The sequence below is a fragment of the Bufo gargarizans genome, chromosome 1 (genome assembly GCF_014858855.1).
Source record: "Bufo gargarizans isolate SCDJY-AF-19 chromosome 1, ASM1485885v1, whole genome shotgun sequence".
NCBI classification, from domain to species: domain Eukaryota; kingdom Metazoa; phylum Chordata; class Amphibia; order Anura; family Bufonidae; genus Bufo; species Bufo gargarizans.
Window position 1 is genome coordinate 187315664 of NC_058080.1, and position 19147 is coordinate 187334810.

General features: G+C 45.3%; 1 protein-coding gene across 4 annotated transcripts; it reads right to left on the minus strand.

Moving 5' to 3' along the window:
* Window positions 1–2184: 2184 nt before the first annotated feature.
* On the minus strand, window positions 2185–17349 carry LSM6 (LSM6 homolog, U6 small nuclear RNA and mRNA degradation associated). 4 transcript variants are annotated; one of them, XM_044300767.1, is made up of 4 exons: window positions 17201–17349; window positions 13238–13342; window positions 8824–8937; window positions 2185–2415 (listed from the first exon to the last, which is right to left on the minus strand). In XM_044300767.1, exons 2-4 carry the CDS (start codon window positions 13329–13331, stop codon window positions 2381–2383), a joined length of 243 nt encoding a protein of 80 aa, XP_044156702.1. In that variant the 5' UTR covers window positions 13332–13342; window positions 17201–17349; the 3' UTR covers window positions 2185–2380. The 4 variants fall into 4 exon arrangements, with proteins under 4 accessions (XP_044156702.1, XP_044156774.1, XP_044156862.1 ...); XM_044300839.1 differs by having other exon boundaries at window positions 17175–17220; XM_044300927.1 differs by lacking the exon at window positions 17201–17349 and adding an exon at window positions 17133–17180.
* Between the last annotated feature and the right edge of the window lie 1798 nt (window positions 17350–19147).

A 19147-nucleotide genomic window follows, 5' to 3' on the forward strand; every position in this document is an offset into this window, starting at 1 on the left:
TCCTCTTTAACAAGGTTCCAAGTAGAGCTTCAACATGCAACAAGAAGAAATGGGAGTGAGACAAAACATTTTTTGAGCATTCAATTTACCCTGGGTTCACACCTGAGCGTTCTGAAAGGAGCGCTCTGTATGCGCAATTGTACCAGCGTTTGCAATCGCGCATACAGAGACAAGCGAGCGCCCATTGTCGCGCGTTCCCGAATGTCTATGTACGGGAACGCACGACAAAACGCCCCAAAGAAGCTCATGTACTTTTTCGAGCGTAGGGCGTTTTACAGCGCGATCGTACGCGCTGTAAAACGCGAAAATGTGAACCAGTCCCATAGGGAAGCATTGGTTTGCATCGGTTATGCGTTTTACAGCGCGTTTGAACGCACTGTAAAACGCAAGTGTGAACTTAGGGTTAATGAAAAACGAATAAACTGAAACAGGCTGTTTTTCAACTGATCAAAAGTTTAGGACCACACCTCCTGATGCAAGCGTTTCCATGAGGTGAGTGGGAACATTTCTCCAAGTCGTGAAGACGGCCGCAGGAAGGCCATCTACTGTCTGGAACTGTTGTCCATTTTTGTAAACTTCCCTTGTCATCCATCCCCAAAGGTTCTCAATTGGATTGAGATCAGGGGAACACGCAGGATGGGCCAAAAGAGTGATGTTATTCTCCTGGAAGAAGTCCCTTGTCCTGTGGGCATTGTGTACTGTAGCGTTGTCCTGTTGAAAAACCCAGTCGTTACCACACAGACGAGGGCCCTCCGTCATGAGGAATGCTCTCTGCAACATCTGGACATAGCCAGCAGCCGTTTGACGCCCCTGCACTTCCTGAAGCTCCATTGTTCCACTGAAGGAAAAAGCACCCCAGACCATTATGGCACCCCCTCCATTGTGGCACATAGAAAACATCTCAGGTGGGATCTGCTTGTCATGCCAGTAATGTTGGAAACCATCAAGGTTAAAAAAAAAATCTCATCAGAGAATACAAATATTTCTTCCACCTTTGAATGTCCCATGTTTGGTGCTCTCTACTAGGTTGCCGTTTACTGACAATGCCGAGTTGTCTCAGTTCTTATGTCCCTGTTTCTTTCTAAAATTAATATATTGCTTTTCCACTAAACTTTATTAGGGCAACAACGCAGGATGACTACTTGCCTGAATTACTATGATGTACAGGATTCCCTGCAAATAGTCCCGGTAGCTGGATTCAAGTTGTAAAATCTTCAGTTTCCTCTGCAAGCGCGCACGGTCCCGGCGGGTGACACGTGCGCGCGAGGGAAACCATGCTGGAAGTCCATGGGAGCGAGAATTCCTTTGGTAATTCCGAAATGCGTTGGATGTATTGTGGTCCAAGGAGGCACCAGTCTCCAGTGTGCTGTCACACAGAACTCTCGCTCCCAAAGACTTCCAGCGCAGTTTACCTCGCGCGCACGTGTCACCTGCCGGGACCGTGTGCGCTTGCAGAGGAAACTGAAGATTTTACAACTTGAATCCAGCTACCGGGACTATTTGCAGGGAATCCTGTACATCATAGTAATCCAGGCAAGTAGTCATCCTGCGTTGTTGCCCTAATAAAGTTTAGTGGAAAAGCAATATACTAATTTTAGAAAGAAACAGGGACATAAGAACTGAGACAACTCGGCATTGTCAGTAAACAGCAACCTAGTAGTCCCGTGGAAAAGATACAAACACGTGAGTTACGAGATTCACTACTATTCTTATACTAAGTAGTCAGCGCGGGTCTAGGTCTTTACCTTTGTAGATCTATATATCTTCATTGAGGGTTTGGGCAATTAACCCTCTCTAGACCGGCAGCGATAGACATAGTATAGCTACAGTATATAACATCTCTCCCTTCTCCTTTATTGTGGTAGCGCGAGTATCTTTATTTGTTATAGCTCTTAATACTTGCCTTATTAGGCAAGCAAAGCCTTGAACTTGTGCACTGCATCACATCTTCACTCAATAAAAAGTGCAATACCAAAATTCATTTTCAAAGGCTCAGTGAACTTTTTACCTCAGCCTTTTTTTTATATCCAAAAACATCACAACATGGCAGTATCTCTGTTCATATAAAAGTAGTGCAATACAGATTCCTAAATAGATGCAATGTCTATATAAAAAAATATATATATATATATATATATTTGAATAATATGAATATTTCACACCAAGCTAAGAACAAAAAAGAAGTCACTTTAATTTTTTTATTTTACAGTGCAATGAACAGCATTAAAAAACAAATATTTTATAAAGCGATCATTTTTTCTAAATAAAAAAATTGTTTCTTCCATATTTTAAGTCATCCTAAAGGAAAACTACATAAATGTTTGTCTTGCAAAATAGGATAAATGGACTCTCCATACAAAAAAAATAAAAATATGGGATCTCACATTCTTCTCTTCTGCGTACTTATATACAGAACTGCAAAGAAAGAAAGAAACGGGGGAGAAAAAAAAAAAAAACATTAGTACACAGACCCTGCTAGCCTCACATGCATGGAAAAGGCATCCCATCACTTAGGTTTACAGCGGTGTCTCCTACTAGAAGTAGGGGAAAGGCCGTTGGGACAACCAGCCACTGAAGCAACCATACACTGCCAAAAGTCTATCCTCCAAAGCTATTAATAAGTATTGCAGGAGAGGCTTCCGATGATTGTATCCTTTGGATAGGCTGTCAATATTAGATTGCGGGGTTCCAACTCTCAGCACCCCCTCTCAACAGCTGCTTGTCAAGGTTGTGGCGCTCCAGAAAGTGTGGTGCCCCCTTCTTTGCTTACAGCGCTCAGTACATCACAGCTCTGTGCTTTTAGTAATGCATGTGCCTGGTATTACAGCTCAGTCCCATTCATTTGAATGGGATGAAGATGTATACGGCATCGTAAACAATCGAGAGGATGTGGCATTAGCCCAAGCTCCATGGCCTCTTCAAACAGATAATCAATGGGGTGCAGAAATTGGACCCCCCACCATTCTAATACTGATGGCCTATCCCAAGGATGAAGTAGTAATGACAAGCACGTTTAATTCCAGCTTTGTCTTTCTGTGTGTACATAAAGTAGCTTTTCAATTGGTCCCAGGGAGATAAAATGCTGCCAGATGTGTCTGGCAGCAGCTTTCTTTCCTCCACTGACAACATATGCTCGACTGAGCATGCATGTGTATGGCAGAGTGTTAAGTGAGATCGCTGTTGGTTGAAGAATAGTTCTCATGTGTATGGCTGCCTTAAAACGGGTTTTCCAGTAATACTTATATTTTATCTAATGTCGACAGCCTCCCTCCCGAAACAGAAGATTCATACTTACCTGCTGGCTGTTGCTCTAGTCCTCTGCACTGATTATATCCGGCTGTGCATGAGCAAAGTCACATGCTACGCTGCAGCTAATTACTGGCTTCAACGGTGACGTGCTGCTTGTGTCAACATCAACACTGAAGCCAGTTATTGTTGCAGTGGAGCATGAGACCATGCCCATGCTAGACCAGAGGATTGACATAGCGGGGACAGCATGGAGCAGGTAGGTATGAACCTTCTGTTTCAGGAGGCAGGCCTAGGGCACCAGATAAAGTGTCTTTACTCCTGGAGAACTCCTTTAAATAGGTTATATTGATGGCCTTACTTCAGGATAGGTCATCAATATCAGATCATCAGTGTCCCGGCTGCTGGCACCCCTGACGAGCAGCTGTTTGAAGAGAACGCAGTGCTCATGAGCGCTGCCTTCTCTTCACAGTTTTACCTGTAACTGTCACAGCTTCTAGCAGTAGATACAGCTGGTGGCAGTTGAAGCTTTAAAATGAGCATGTGTGTCCACCTTAGTGAGGTGGACAGAGAAATAAGGAAAAGAGTAGTGATGAGCGAACTTCTGTTTTAAGTTCGGCGTCTAAAGTTCGGCTTCCGGTTAGCGGAGAATCCCGATATGGATTCCGACTTCCGTTGTGGTCCGTGGTAGCGGAATCAATAATGGCCGATTATTGATTCCGCTACCACGGACCACAACGGAAGTCGGAATCCATATCGGGAACCATATCGGGATTCTCCGCTAACCGGAAGCCGAACTTTAGACGCCGAACTTAAAACAGAAGTTCGCTCATCACTAGAAAAGAGCAAACAGCAGGTAGCCTTATACACACAGATCTCAGGGGTGTGGAATTCCTATCGCCCGACGCCCGGGACATGCAGTTCCGGGCGCCGGGCAGGTAGTTTGTGCAGGCAGCTTAGCCCTGCGGGCAAGTAGCAGGGCTGACTGATCCGATCCGTTTGAAACGGCTCAGCTCAGTCACACAGACAATGCAGAGACGCTGGCAGCAGGGAGCCTGAGGGAGGGACGGGGAGGAGCGTAATATGATCTCAGAGTGGAAGCTGGCTTCTGCCAGCCCCTCCCCGCCCACCAACCAATCACCGACCAGAGCTGAGGGGGCAGGGCAAGCACACTAGCAGCTCTGAGTCACACAGGGGAGTCTAAGAATAGAAATGAATGGAATGAGTCACAAGTTAAAAGAATCTAAAGATCCGACTTAGTTTGTGACTCATTCGATTCTTTGAGTTAAAAGAGCCAAGAGCCGGGAGTCAGACTGGAGAACAGTTTACACTGAGGCTGTCTGGTTGCTTTTGTTGCAGCAGTGATAAGATTAAGGGATAGGAGAAGTGACAGATGACAAGAGTTTAGATTACAGGTTGAATTAAATTAACCCTTTAGGATCAAATTGGCTTGTCAGGAGATATATATGTTAAAGGCATCTCATTCAGTTAAGTAGCTATATAGCTAAGGGTGGGTTCACATCACTTCACTTGGTTCATTGTACTAATATCAGTGTCAGACTGTTGTCACTGTGGGTAACAATGCACATTGCACACCACAGTGACAGCTTCTGACTCCTGTCCTGCCTCAGCTTCCCTTCACTATCACTATAATAAATCACTCTTCCTGATCCTGACTCGCTCATTACTAATTAGAGAGCTGAAGAGCCGACTGCACTGAGTCAGCAGCAGCAAGTGATTGTGAATCGACTGTATAGCATCTGCGCATGCGCATCGGCACCTAGAGTCTTTGGTTCACTTGCGAGTCAGCTCTGCAGTCAGTGACTCAGCAAGTGAACCGAAGATCCGATTCATGAATCGGTTCATTTGAATGAGCTGATTCAAATGAAACGATTCACCTAAAAGATCCGAACTTCCCATCACTAGTTATCAGCGCTCCTGTGCAGGCCGGAAGTCGGGCGCCACGGGCTGGAAGTCAGCTCCCAGCGGAGGCACACGTTAGTCAGCGGCTGTAGTAGGAGCTCCTGACATGGTGGCAGCCCGTGCCGTGATAGATAGCCCAGCAGGTAGTGTGTGTGGTGACTGCTCTGGGTCAGCTATGCTCTGCTGTCAGGCTGCCGCTCTGCTTCTTCTCCCTGGCATTGAGGTGTCAATAGGAGTGCTGTCAGGTTCCAACTTCCAGCCACTCACCCTCCATGAATAGGGGGGGACGGGGACTTCCCCATACTGGCATGTACATTAAAGGGATTCACTGGCCCAGTATGGCATGTACATTAAAGGGTAGGGGTGGGCGATATGGCCTAAAATCTATATTGCGATATAATTTTAAGCATGTGCGATATATATTGCGATATATTGTTTTCTATATTGGGGGGGGGGGGGGGGGGTGTTTAATTTTTTTTTTTTTTTAACTTTTTATTTATTAACTATTGGCCTCATTAAGGGCTAGAACCCTTGTCATATTCACCCTAATAGAGCTCTATTAGGGTGAATAGGACTTTACACTCTCCCTGCTGCCCTGTGCATAGTACACACAACAGCAGGGAGCTGACCATGGCGCCAGCCTCTCATGTGCTCCCCCAGCCTCTGATCTGCCCCCCTTCCCCAGCCTCTGATCTGCCCCCCTTCCCCAGCCTCTGATCTGCCCCCCTTCCCCAGCCTCTGATCTGCCCCCCTTCCCCAGCCTCTGATCTGCCCCCCTTCCCCAGCCTCTGATCTGCCCCCCTTCCCCAGCCTCTGATCTGCCCCCCTTCCCCAGCCTCTGATCTGCCCCCCTTCCCCAGCCTCTGATCTGCCCCCCTTCCCCAGCCTCTGATCTGCCCCCCTTCCCCAGCCTCTGATCTGCCCCCCTTCCCCAGCCTCTGATCTGCCCCCCTTCCCCAGCCTCTGATATGTCCCCTCTGGTAACGCAACGCATTAATCATTGGTGGCAGTGGCCACAGGGTCCCCCTCCTACCCCCCATCATTGGTGGCAGTTTGCCGTTCCGATCGGAGCCCCAGCAGTGTAATGCTGGGGCTCCGATCGGTTACCATGGCAGCCAGGAGTCACGCTGCTGAAGTCCTGGCTGCCATGGTATGTTAGTGAGCAGAGAGCAGCGCATTATACTCACGTGCGCTGTGGCCGCCGGTCGCTCCTTCTCATAGGTCTGTGCGGCGCATTGCTAATGCTGTAAGCATTAGCTATCCGCCGCACAGACAGAAGAAGGAGCGACCGGCGGCCACAGCGCACGTGAGTATAATGCGCTGCTCTCTGCTCACTAACATACCATGGCAGCCAGGACTTCAGCAGCGTGACTCCTGGCTGCCATGGTAACCGATCGGAGCCCCAGCATTACACTGCTGGGGCTCCGATCGGAACGGCAAACTGCCACCAATGATGGGAGGGAGGAGGGGGACCCTGTGGGATATGGCCGGCACATTCATTGGTAGCGCAGTGGCCACAGTCCCTCCCCTCCTCCTCCTCTATCCTCATTGGTTTTCAGCGGCAGCCGCGCACAGTGGGGAGGGAGGGACTCCCTCCTCCTCCTCCCTCCGCTGTGTCGGCTCAGGAGAAAATGATCATATCGCGGTCCGGCGATATAGGCGATATGGCGAAAATCCATATCGTGGCCCAAATTCATATCGCATATCGCCTATACCGCCCACCCCTATTAAAGGGATTCACTGGCCCAGTATGGCATGTACATTAAAGGGATTCACTGGCCCAGTATGGCATGTACATTAAAGGGATTCACTGGCCCAGTATGGCATGTACATTAAAGGGATTCACTTAAATATGGTTTTGATTTAAAATTACTTTTTGTATCAGGACAAGTAGATTATTGAATAGCTCAGTGGCTATACTAAAATTACATTCAACTACAAAACTAGTCCGACCTAAGTGCTGTTTAACAACTGGTTCGGGGACAAAACTGCAATGGTTTTCAAAACGCAATAAAGTAACAAACCTTTCCAATAAAGCCTAATGAGGGACATTTAACAATGCCTCTACACCACAATTGTGGTGTAAAAAAGTGCACACATTATGGCGCACGGCATGTTTGCACCATCATTTGCGAGTTTTTGAGCTTCTTGACACTTTTCAGAAGTGCAGAGAAAAAGGGGGCGCATTTACTATAACTTTTGCCAGAAAGTTGTGGAAGTTATAGCTAAATCTACACCAGCTACTGGCGCATGGCAGGGATAGATCTATCTCCACCACTGAATGACATTCCAACTGTTCTCAAAACTTCAAACAAGCAATACACCTGATATGATAGAAGAGGCCAGATGAACATGTAATTTCCTAGATTAAGGCCTCATGCACACGACAGTATTTTTTCACAGTCCGCAAAACGGGGTTCCGTTGTTCCGTGATCCGTTTTTGTTTCCGTGTGTCTTCATTGATTTTTGGAGGATCACCAGACCGTTTTTTCACGGACCCATTGACTTGAATGGGTTCGCGAACTGTTGTCCGTGAAAAAAAAAAAAAAAAAAAAAAAAAAAATAGGACAGGTCCTATTTTTTTTGACAGACTGGAAACACTGATCATGGACGCGGATGACAAACGGTGCACTTTCCGAGTTGTCAACGGACCCATTGAAAGTCAACGGGTCCGCAGAAAATTACGGAAAACTGAACAACAGACACGGAACACAACAACGGTCGTGTGCATGAGGCCTAACTCAGTCGAGTTAAAGGGCACCTGTCAGCTATCCTGACACATCTGTAGATACTCGTATTCCACTTAACAATTCTAGAGAATTTCTCCCGAAATCTACAGTGTGCAGTTCTTTTGTTTTTCTGTTTGTAAATGTATGAATATATCAGGGATCTCTCCCATCATCTATTTATCCCCAGGACTGTGACTGTGATGAGGGGACATCCTCTGCGTCTGGAGGAAAGAAGGTTTGTACACAAACATAGAAGAGGATTCTTTACGGTAAGAGCAGTGAGACTATGGAACTCTCTGCCTGAGGAGGTGGTGATGGGGAGTTCACTAAAAGAGTTCAAGAGAGGCCTGGATGTATTTCTGGAGCGTAATAGTATTACAGGTTATACTGTAGCTACTAGAGAGGGGTCGTTGATCCAGGGAGTTATTCTGATTGGAGTCAGGAAGGAATGTTTTTCCTCTAAAGTGGGCAAAATTGGCTTCTACCTCAGTTTTTTTTGCTTTCCTCTGGATCAACTTACAGGACGAACTGGATGGACAAATGTCTTTTTTCAGCCTTATAAACTATGTTACTATGTTATGAATCAACTGACTAGATGTCACCATTCCCCAAGTCAGAATGTGTCAGACGAGGTCCTATACGTCCTCTATGTGCTAACAGACTGTGGAGCCCTTGACAATGAAAGCTGTAACATCATACATTGTCAGGAGGAATAAGAGAGGCCCCAGAAAATGTAGAGTTGCCTCAGTATTATTTTATTAATAAAATAGTGGCGTGCAGCAATAATTACTAGCAGGAAGGGCTTTAGAAAGGCTTAGAAAACGGTGTAGATAGGGGCTCAGACAACAGGACATCATTTGCATTTATCATATAAAACCTATCTATGAGCCAGGGAATGTCAGAAAACAATTTTGATGATATTTACCATTATTTCCACGGATAAAGGCATCTCCATACTTATTTTTGAGCTGTCCGTTGACGTACTCTTCTGTCTGTTCCAAAGCAATGTTCATATATCCATCTAAACATGCCAAGACTCCTGAAAATCGTACAGATAGTTCTATAAGTATATGTACATTTTATTTCATACAAATATAGCTTAGACAACATGTACGTCTTTGTATATTGGTGCTGTACATGTAGCATCCATATAAAAATATACATTTTACTGGTCAGCAATGTGCACTGTTTCGGTTGAGTATCAGCTTTTTTTTTTTTTTTTTAAAGGTAACCTTAACATGGTGTCTGAGCTGCAGGCAGCATGTTATGTTATCGAGCAGGAGGAGCATGCTTGACTCCAAAGGCCAGAAGAAGTAGGAATGAATTATAAGCAGATTATGCTCAATCTTTCCCAGAAAACTACAGTATAGATCAGTCTTCTCAGCTCCTTCTGCTCTATAACATACAGACTACACTCACTGTCGATTTCACATGTTCGCTTTAAACATGCAGAAATGGTGAAAAGTGAAGGAAACACTGAAGATGGGTAAGCAATAAAAGGGCTACTGATATATAGGCATTTCTTTTTGGAAATATTGGCAACTGATGATTGGGTCTTGATTGCATAAGAATAGTGCATTCCTAAACTGGCTATTTAAGGATCTGTTCACATGTCTTTATTGCTTTTAGTTGGTCAGATGTATACGTTGTGAAGATATTCCAATGGATGTACAGCACTACGACTTTACCATAAAAGTGGACACCCAGGACAGCCTTTGAAATATCTACTACAGTGGGGCCTCCCTGCACGTCTGTCACACGACTGCCCTGACGTGTCAGCTAGTTTGTGCTGGTTACATTTTAGTACAGGCATGCTCAACCTGCGGCCCTCCAGCTGTTGCAAAACTACAACTCCCAGCATGCCCGAACAGCCTACAGAAGGGCATTGTGGGAATTGTAGTTTTACAACAGCTGGAGGGCCGCAGGTTGAGCATGCCTGTTTTAGTAGATTAGGAAGATTTCACAACATACACCTCCGATGGAAGGTTGAACTGTATGTCGCTGTATATATGCATATATAGTATGAAAAAAAGACACAGGTCCATCAAGTTAATATTTCTCAGATCCAAAAAATATATATATAAAAAAAAAAAAAAAATCTACTCTAGCAAGTTCTATATAGCCTCATTCACACGTCAGTTTTGGTCAGTGATTGTGAGCCAAACCCAGGATTAGAGCCTCCACAGAAATAAGGTATAAGGTCCCTTTCACACGGGCGAGTATTCCGCGTGGGTGAAATGCGTGATGAGAACGCATTGCACCTGCACTGAATCTGGACCCATTCATTTCTATGAGGCTGTGCACACGAGCAGTGATTTTCACACATCACTTATGCGTTGCGTGAAAATCGCAGCATGTTCTATATTGTGTGTTGCGGTGCAATAATCCACGCGACGCAGGCCCCATAGAAGTGAATGGGGCTGCGTGATAATTTTTTAACTCACCTTAATCCACTTGCTTGTGTAGCCGGCATCTCTCCTGTCTCTTTCTTTGCCGATTGCAGTCAAAGGACCTGTGGTGACATCACATGATCCATCACCGTGGTAAAAGATCATGTGACGGACCATGTGATGACCGGAGTGACGTCACCACAGGTCCTTTGACTGCAATCAGCAAAGAAAGAGACAGGAGAAATGCCGGCTACACGAGCAAGTGGATTAAGGGGAGTTAAATTATTATTATTATTTTTTTAACCCCTCCAGCGCTATTTTACTATGCATTCTGTATTCAGAATGCTATTATTTCCCCTTATAACCATGTTATAAGGGAAAAATAATACAATCTACAGAACCCCGATCCCAAACCTGAACTGTGAAGAAGTTCGGGTTTGGGTACCAAACACACCGATTTTTCTCACGCGCGTGCAAAACGCATTACAATGTTTTGCACTCGCGCTGAAAAATCGCGCATGTTCCCGCAACGCACCCGCACCTTTTCCCGCAACGCCCGTGTGAAACCAGCCTTAGGGAATGGGGGTCTAGGGATCGACCGATATTATCAGACGATATTCAGGATTTTGACCGTTATCGGCATCTATTTTGCCGATATTCCGATAACGTATGGTGAACACAGATCGCACTTCTCTCCGTGTTCCTTCAGCAGCACAGGGGAGAAGGAAGCAGTGTCTCCCTCCCCCCCTGTGCCGCTGCTGCCGCCAATTAGAGGAGAGAAGATAAGAGGAGGGGAGGGGCTGTGGCCACTGCGCCACCAGTGAGGTTAACTTACTCATTCATTCAAATTGAACAGGAGGCAGGGAGCTGGCTGCAGAATCACATAGCCGGCTCCCGACCTCTATGAGCAGTAGATGCGATCCGCGTTAGTTAACCCCTCAGGTGCAGCGGATCGCAGCTACCGCTCAGAGGTCGGGAGCCGGCTATGTGATTCTGCAGCCAGCTCCCGCCTCCTGTATATGATTTATTTAGAGATTTATTTTCATTGGTGGCGCAGTGCTCCCCCCCCCAGTATTAATCATTGGTGGCAGTGGCCACAGGGTCCCCTCTCCCCTCCTCCTCCGATCCGAGCCCCAGCAATGCAAGCCTGAGGCTCCGAGCGGTTACCATGGCAGTCAGGACGCTATTGAAGCCCTGGCTGCCATGATAAGCTCCATGCTGCTGTGTGCACAAAGCACAGAACAGCAGTGACAGTGTGAGCTCCTATTCACCCTGATAGAGCTCTATCAGGGTGAATAGGACAAGGGTTCTAGTTTCTAAGGGGGCTAAAAGTTAGTAAAAATAAATAAAAATAAAATATTATTATTATTAATTATAAATGAAAAAGAAAGATTTACAAAAAAAAAACACATTAACAATAAACAAATTTTCAGCAGATTTGTGTAGTATTTTGACAATTCACTGAATATCGGTATAAATTATCGGTATTGGCCCAAAAAAAAAAATAACAATATCGGTCGATATCTAATGGGGTCCTATGGAAAGGTTCTGTGTATGCACCTGTAGTTTTCACAGAACACAGTTCACAAAGTATGAACAGAGCCTTATATGTGGTACCTATTGCATCATTAAAGGGGTTATTCAAGACTAAATCAGACCTCCAGACATGGCTGACCCACCTGGTCCCGTGTGACATCATATTTCACGCAAAAGAAGCAAGTCACCACCGTCACTTGTGATTGGCTGCAGCGGTCACTCGTCCCCCTCCCCTTTGACGGATGTTGATATTGGTGCACAGTGCTGAAGTGCTGGTCCAGGAGCCACACAGACCGAAGCGGGGAGCAGATGAGCATCATCACCACCGTGGGTCGGCCACATCTGGAGGGCTGATTTAGTCTAGGATAACTGCTTTATACCATCTGCTGCTTCTGTCACCTGAATACAGTATCTGTTCTGAATGGCAGCACAATATTCAGGGAAAAGTTCTCTCTCCTATTAGATCGCAGACAGCCCCTACGAGAGACCCCTGACAACCAGATTGCCCACTGCAGCAACTACTACAGGGGAGATGTAGCCTTACATGTGGCCATTCATGTACTGCTTGTTAGTGGCTTATAGAGCTTATGAAGATGAAAATACATTTAAAGAGGCTCCGTCACCAGGTTCAACCCTATTAAACCAGGCATATAGCCTGGTAGTGTTGATCCAGCTGAGTAAAACGATACTTGTGTTTTTTTTTGTAGACGCAAATGTTTTGGAGAAATGTACACTTATTTTTATGCAAATTAGGAATTTGAGAGCAGGAGACGGGCTTAGGTGGTTTAAAAACCGCCCATGGTGCTCAATACAGACACCTCCGGTGTTAAAAACACGCCTACCTCCCCTTAGATTGACAGCGCTAGACGTCAGTCCAGTGCCGATTTCTCACGCCTGCACACTGGTTCGGTAGGAAGCCATGTTTTTTTGCTGCTTGCTGAGTAGCGAAGATGATTAGTGTGCATGTGCCGCTGATGCCACTGAACTCGGAAGTGGAAGCGCCATCAGCTTTATCTGCAGTCACCTAAATATCTTGGTGTAATGCGGTCAATGGCGTGTGCACATCTTCGTGCTCAGCAGGGTGCACACGCACCTTGCTAGTGAACCAAGGCGCAGGCACGAGAAATCAGCCCTAGATTCACGTTTAGCGCTGTCAATGTAAGGAAGGGGGTGCAACGCTGGAGGCGTCTGTATTGAGCACCAGAGTCCTCGCTGGAGCGGCGCTCACACAGCATAAGCCTGTCTCCTGGTGCTCCAATACCTCATTTGCATAAAAATAAAAGTGTACATTTCAGCAAAACACCTGCACCTATAAAAAAATTTAAAAAAAAATTAACTAAGTAAAAATGACTTGAAACACTAATGTAAAAGTGTAATAAAAAAATAAATCAACATCATGATCATTATATAAACCTCGATAGTCAACTCCAGAATTGAGCTTCACAACCACTGGTCGTCCAATAATTTGCTTCAAAAAGTCACTTGGTGTTTGTTTTCGAAGACTCATGATGATTTTACCTAAAAAGGAAAAAAAAAAAAAAAAAATTATGAAATTACTCGCACACGCTGGCGGAGTTGATAAAGAGCTTACCCGCATGGCTATATTCTCACTGTACCATGCGGACAAGTCAAGCAGCATAGAAAGCCATTCACCAGGAGGATCTCACAGTTCATGCAGGCCAACTGTCCATGTCTAGATTTACCCATACTGGCACAGTGCCACCCTCCCCCAGGGTACTGCAAGTGGCAGAAAGAGTTAGATGGTAGCCATAGGAAAAGTCCTCAAACTGAGGGTACTGACAGTCAGTGTGCCCCACCACTGCCCTTTATTACTGCTATACTGATCACTGTGAGGGGAAAATATCAGCGACTGAAAATCATTTCCAAGCATCAGAATGTAATCGTTTGTGCAACAAGCAAATAGATTTCTTCAAACCCCTTTCAGATGAGTGAGACAGTGGCGGAAATTTCTGACACGTGTGAATATCGCCTTGTAGGTTCATCTTAATACGTCATAGAATTAACGTTCATAAAATGCTTAGTTACTGTGATCTGTCAATATGTGTGCATTTCTTGTATTATACTATTTATCTGCTGCTATTATACATCAGGATACCCTTCCATTCATCACCTATTTTAGGTATATTTTTGCTCATTTTTTCTTCATTTATATACCATATTTTTCACCCCATAAGATGGGGCAAATACTAATGAAGCACTTCCATTATGGAAGCGTATCATTAGTACTGGAGGACCGGGAAGCGGTGAAGACTCTGTACTCACCACTTCCTGGTCCTCGGCTCGGCTATCGGCTGTGCAGGACTGCGCACAGCGTGAGGGCGCTCTGACCTCACACTGTGCGCCGCGATACACAGCCGATACCCGGATGAAAAGGATCTCAATGGTGAGGAGCGGTGGCGTCCAGGAGCAGACGAGGCGAGTATTTGTGCTGGGGTTGATGGCTGAATATATGGGGGGCTGATAGATGTCTGAAGGTTGATCTGTGGTCTGATTAACATTGGGGGTCCGATTGCTGGTCTGACCTGAGGAAAATATATTTTTTTCTTCTTCTTGTTCTCTAAAACATAGGTGCGTCTTATAGGGCAAAAAATACGGTACATGCCCATTGTGACAGGATTTGTGGATATTGTTGTGTAATAATATACAGCAACATAATTATTATATTTTTTAAATATATTTGAGATTTTGCACTAATAAAAATACATGATTCTTTTGCTCACTCTCTTTTACTTTGTTGCGGTTTACGATAAGGTGTGGGCATATGTAGGTACGATTCCAAGTTACAGCCTGTATTACAGTCCATAGCTGAATTCACAAGTCTGCAGGCTTCAGAGCTGAACTCTCCCAGGGTCACCCGATTTATTTATTTTTCTTGTTTGCATGAAACAAGATTACAGGCAGCTTATAATTCCCAAATGGCTACATACGCCTTTATATATCATTATCCCCCCCCCCCCCCCCATCAGCTGTGAGGCAATATAAAAAAAATACAAAGTGTATGCCGTGCCTGTATTGCAGCCAGCAAACACTTAAATAGGTCCGCAATCGAGAAGATACGGAGTGGAAGGCCACGGAAGCACTACGGACTTCTATGGCATTTCGGGCCGTGCCTTTGCACCGCAAAAAATAAAATAAAAAAATAGAACATGCTCTATTTTTTTGCGGTGCGGATGGATCGCTGACCCATTCAAGTTGAATAGGTCTGCATCAGTCAGTGTCAACCACAAGGATGGTGCCCATGCACTGGGGACGTTTGTGTGCATGAGCCCTAAAGCCTCATTCACACGTCAGTGATTTCCATAAGTGATTTTTGAGCCCAAACCAGGTGCAGCTCTAAACACAGAGCAGGTGCAGATCTTTCCCTTATACCTTATGTCTGTGGAGGCTCCAATCCTGGTTTTGGCTCACAATCACTGACAAAAACACTGACGTGTGAATGAGACTTAGGGCTCATGCACACGACTGTATGGCTTTTTCAGTGTTTTGCGGTCCGTTTTTTACGGATCCGTTGTTCCGTTTTTTGTTTCCGTTTCCTTTCCGTATGCCATATACAGTAATTACATAGAAAAAATTGGGCTGGGCATAACATTTTCAATAGCTGGTTCAGCAAAAACGGAACAGATACGGAAGACATACGGATGCATTACCGTATGCGTTTCGTTTTTTTTGCGGACCCATTGACTTGAATGGAGCCAAGCACCGTGATTTGCGGACAAGAATAGGACATGTTCTATCTTTTCACGGCACGGAAATACTGAAACGGAATGCACACGGAGACACTTCAGTATTTTTGGTTGAACCATTGAAATGAACTCAAAAAACGTCCAGTATACTCAACGCAAAATACTGTCGTGTGCATGAGCCGTTAAGGCTGGGGCTATACAGTGATCTTTGCCATGACACCTATCGCTTACTTACCTGCTTCCCAGCCTACGTTGCACCACTGGGCTCCCTGGCTGTAAACATTGCTGCAGCGGCGACTGGCTCTCCTTAAAGGGGGGTTGTTTCACTTCAGCAATCATGTAGAAAAAGTAAAAAGTTAATACAAGGCACTTACTAATGTATTGTGATTATCCATATTGCTTCCTTTGCTGGATAGATTCATTTTTCCATCACATTATACACGGCTCGTTTCCATGGTTACAGACCACTCTATAATCCAGCAGCAGTGGCCATGCTTAGACACTATGGGAAAAAGCACCGGCCTATGCAAGCTCCTGATCACCAGAGAGGACGGTACTTCTAGTGTGCAAGCACGGCCACCGCTGCTGGATTACAGAGTGGTCTGTAACCATGGAAACAAGCAGTGTACAATGTGATGGAAAAATGAATCTATCCAGCAAAGGAAACAACATGGACAATCCCAATACATTAGTAAGTGCCTTGTATTAACTTTCTCTACATGATAAATGCCTTTTACTGAAGGGAGACAACCCCTTTAAGTTATGACAAATGGTCATAAGACGCAAGGGGATTTGACTGCAGCAATGTCAAACCGGATGTTTAAACTCAGAACAGTGCAGGCCTAGAAAGAAGGAGCAGCACCGGCAGCACGCAGGTAGGCCTCTATTTACAGGTCCGGCAAAGGGGGGGGGGTCCAAAATATGTAAGAAGTGTCTGTACTTTGCTGTCATGTGACTATTTTACAGCTGTGATTTGCCTCTGAAAACACAGCTAGGGCGCGTGTGACTTCCATTAAAGTCAATGGAGGAAAAGTTGTGCGACGTACAACACAAAATCCTAAGTCCCTGGGTTTTTTGCACCTATCAGGTAGCAACGTCACCACTGACAACCATTACACGGAATGTCGTGTTCCTGAGCCCTAAATCCCATACGTGGGTATATTGTGCCCTTTTTACTCTAGTGATTGATCTAGTAATAAATGTATAACCTCCACACAAGCACCAACACATCATGACAAACGCCCAGCAAGAGGAGACTGGGAACACGCTGGCTTCCAGCAGAATTAGGAATACAGCTCTGGACTAGAACACTTAATGAAAAGCATGTGTAAAGTCACTGAACACATATATGACATATCTATGGTGTCTGTGATACGTCATCTTTGTGATGTCACAATGTGGTGCACAGGCAGTAAGTTATTACCAAATTTATGACATCACTGCCTGTGCACCACATTGTGACATCACAACGATGACGTGACACAGACACCGGGTTATTACTAATAGCCACTGGGAGAATCCACCCCAGTTGCTAACACAAGGCAGGAGAACACAAGAGACTTCATGCTATACACACACACAATACATACACATGTACAACCTACAGCACACACGTGACCGCCCTGCACACACTACTCGTACTGTACCCGGGATTCTCACTGCCCGCTCTTACCACAAAGCACCAGCCCACCACCGGCGTGTCTCTGTCTCCTCCCGCTCTACGGGTTGCAGCTGTGGACAATCTTGATCGAGATGCGAACTCTTTAGGAGACAGCGGATAAGGGGAGGGGTGGCTGTAGACAGAGTCGCGTCTACATTGAAATTACGTCATGTGAAGTAACGTCACGTGGTTTTCGGCGGTCATGTGATCCTCCTTAGTGCGCGGTCTCCAGGAAGCAGCGGTGTGTTGGGGGCAGGGAGACGTGATGAGCACCGGAGCATTATCTCAACCCCCCCCCCATGGAAAAAAAAAAAAATTGTTGAGTTGATCGCGTGACCATAATAATGTCATTATTGCTGCCTCCCTGTCTGTAAATGCTGCATTAACAACCTTTAGCCTCAGATTTTTTATTTTTATTTTAAAAAGCGCTTAAAAAATAAGCGTTGTGTTTTTATTTCCCAGCACAAAAAAGCAGGCATTTTTTCGTGCTCTTTTTGACACGTTTTTGATACCTTTTTGACGTGTCTTTTTTTTAACCAATGGGTGTTCTCACAAAGCTACATTTTTTGCTTGAGGTTTGTGAAACAGGTCTGCGCCAAAAAAGTGCAGAAAGCGCGCAATGAAATGCATGGACTTCCATGGAGTATTTTTTCAGCTTCCTTTTCAATGGGAGATTCAGCGCTGATTCTGCCCCAAGATCGGGCCCGATGCTTCTTTTTTCCACGCTTCCTAAAAAAAGCAAGTGATGCCTCCTACTGAAATGAATAGGAGGCTGTTTTGAGGCAGGAACACTCCAAACTCAACGCCCCAAAAACTCTGTGTAAACTGGCCCTTAGAGCGGGGATCAGCAGCCTTCGGCACTGTAGCGGCGGTGAAACTACAACTCCCAGCGTGTAACACATTCATTGTATGCCACGATCTGCCAGAGATTTAGCCGCATACAGTGCGGCTAATGTGCATTTCCACACAGAAAGCGCGTTCAGAAAGGACATGTCTCTTGTTTATTCATAAAGAATCTGCTGCGATATCGATTATAGCCTGGCGGACCTCTGTTGTCAGGGATGTAACTAAGCAGCCAGCCTTCTTCCCGGCGAGTATCATGATGGGACTGTCCATCAGATCCACTGATCATTTGTTGATGTAGTCAGCCCATGTTAAAGGAGTTGTCTCATCTTGCCATTACTAAGTCGAGAACCCCGACCACCAGGTGTCCGGGAAACACTGACTCTATTTAGTCGAGGCTTAGTCCCATCTTGCCGTAGTAACATTGAGATGAGACAATCCCTTTAAAGCTTATTGTTAGCTAAATAGGTTGTCCAACCTTTACTCAGGATAGGCCAGCCATTACTAGCGGATTGGGAAAGGGGGGGGTCTAACACTCAACAGGAGCAGCGCTGTAGTAACAGATTCCCTCTTTAAGACAAGGTTGACAGAGTTCTTGCATTGACTTCCTGCGATGGAGCTACACCCAAAGAGCTGATCCACAAGGTGCAGGTGTCAGATACTTGCCGATCAGCAGTGATAGCCTATCCCAAGGATAAACCACCACTTAGTAAAGTTTGGACACCGCCTTTAATGAAATCAAATAATTTTGGTTCATAATACTGATTCGCCAGTAACAGCAATGCCATGTGGCTGACACTCTGACACAGCGTCTTATGTGTGGACAGGAAGTCAGTTTCTCTATTAATTTCTATGAGACTGGCATTGAGGCTCCCATAGGAACAAATAGAGAAAACTGACTTCCTGTCCACACGTAAGACACTGTATCAGTTGGAGAGTCAGAGTGTTGGTCACATGGCACAGCTGAGGATCAGAAGGAAGGCTATAACTCACAGTCACTGGTAAAAAGATAACATTCACTACAATTTACACCTTGTTCCTTTCTAATAGGCCAGAGAAAAACAAATTTTGTAGGGGTGTGTCTTTAAAAAACGTAATCTTACCTTCTGAAGGCCC

What these genes read in the sequence shown, in the direction of transcription:
- LSM6 (XM_044300681.1), bottom strand. An exon ending in TTCTGGAGTTGACTATCGAG is followed by an intron (nt 8,938 to 13,237) that starts GTTTATATAATG and finishes TACGATTTTCAG; the next exon opens with GAGTCTTGGCATGTTTAGAT. An exon ending in CTTTATCCGTGGAAATAATG is followed by an intron (nt 2,416 to 8,823) that starts GTAAATATCATC and finishes CTTTCTTTGCAG; the next exon opens with TTCTGTATATAAGTACGCAG.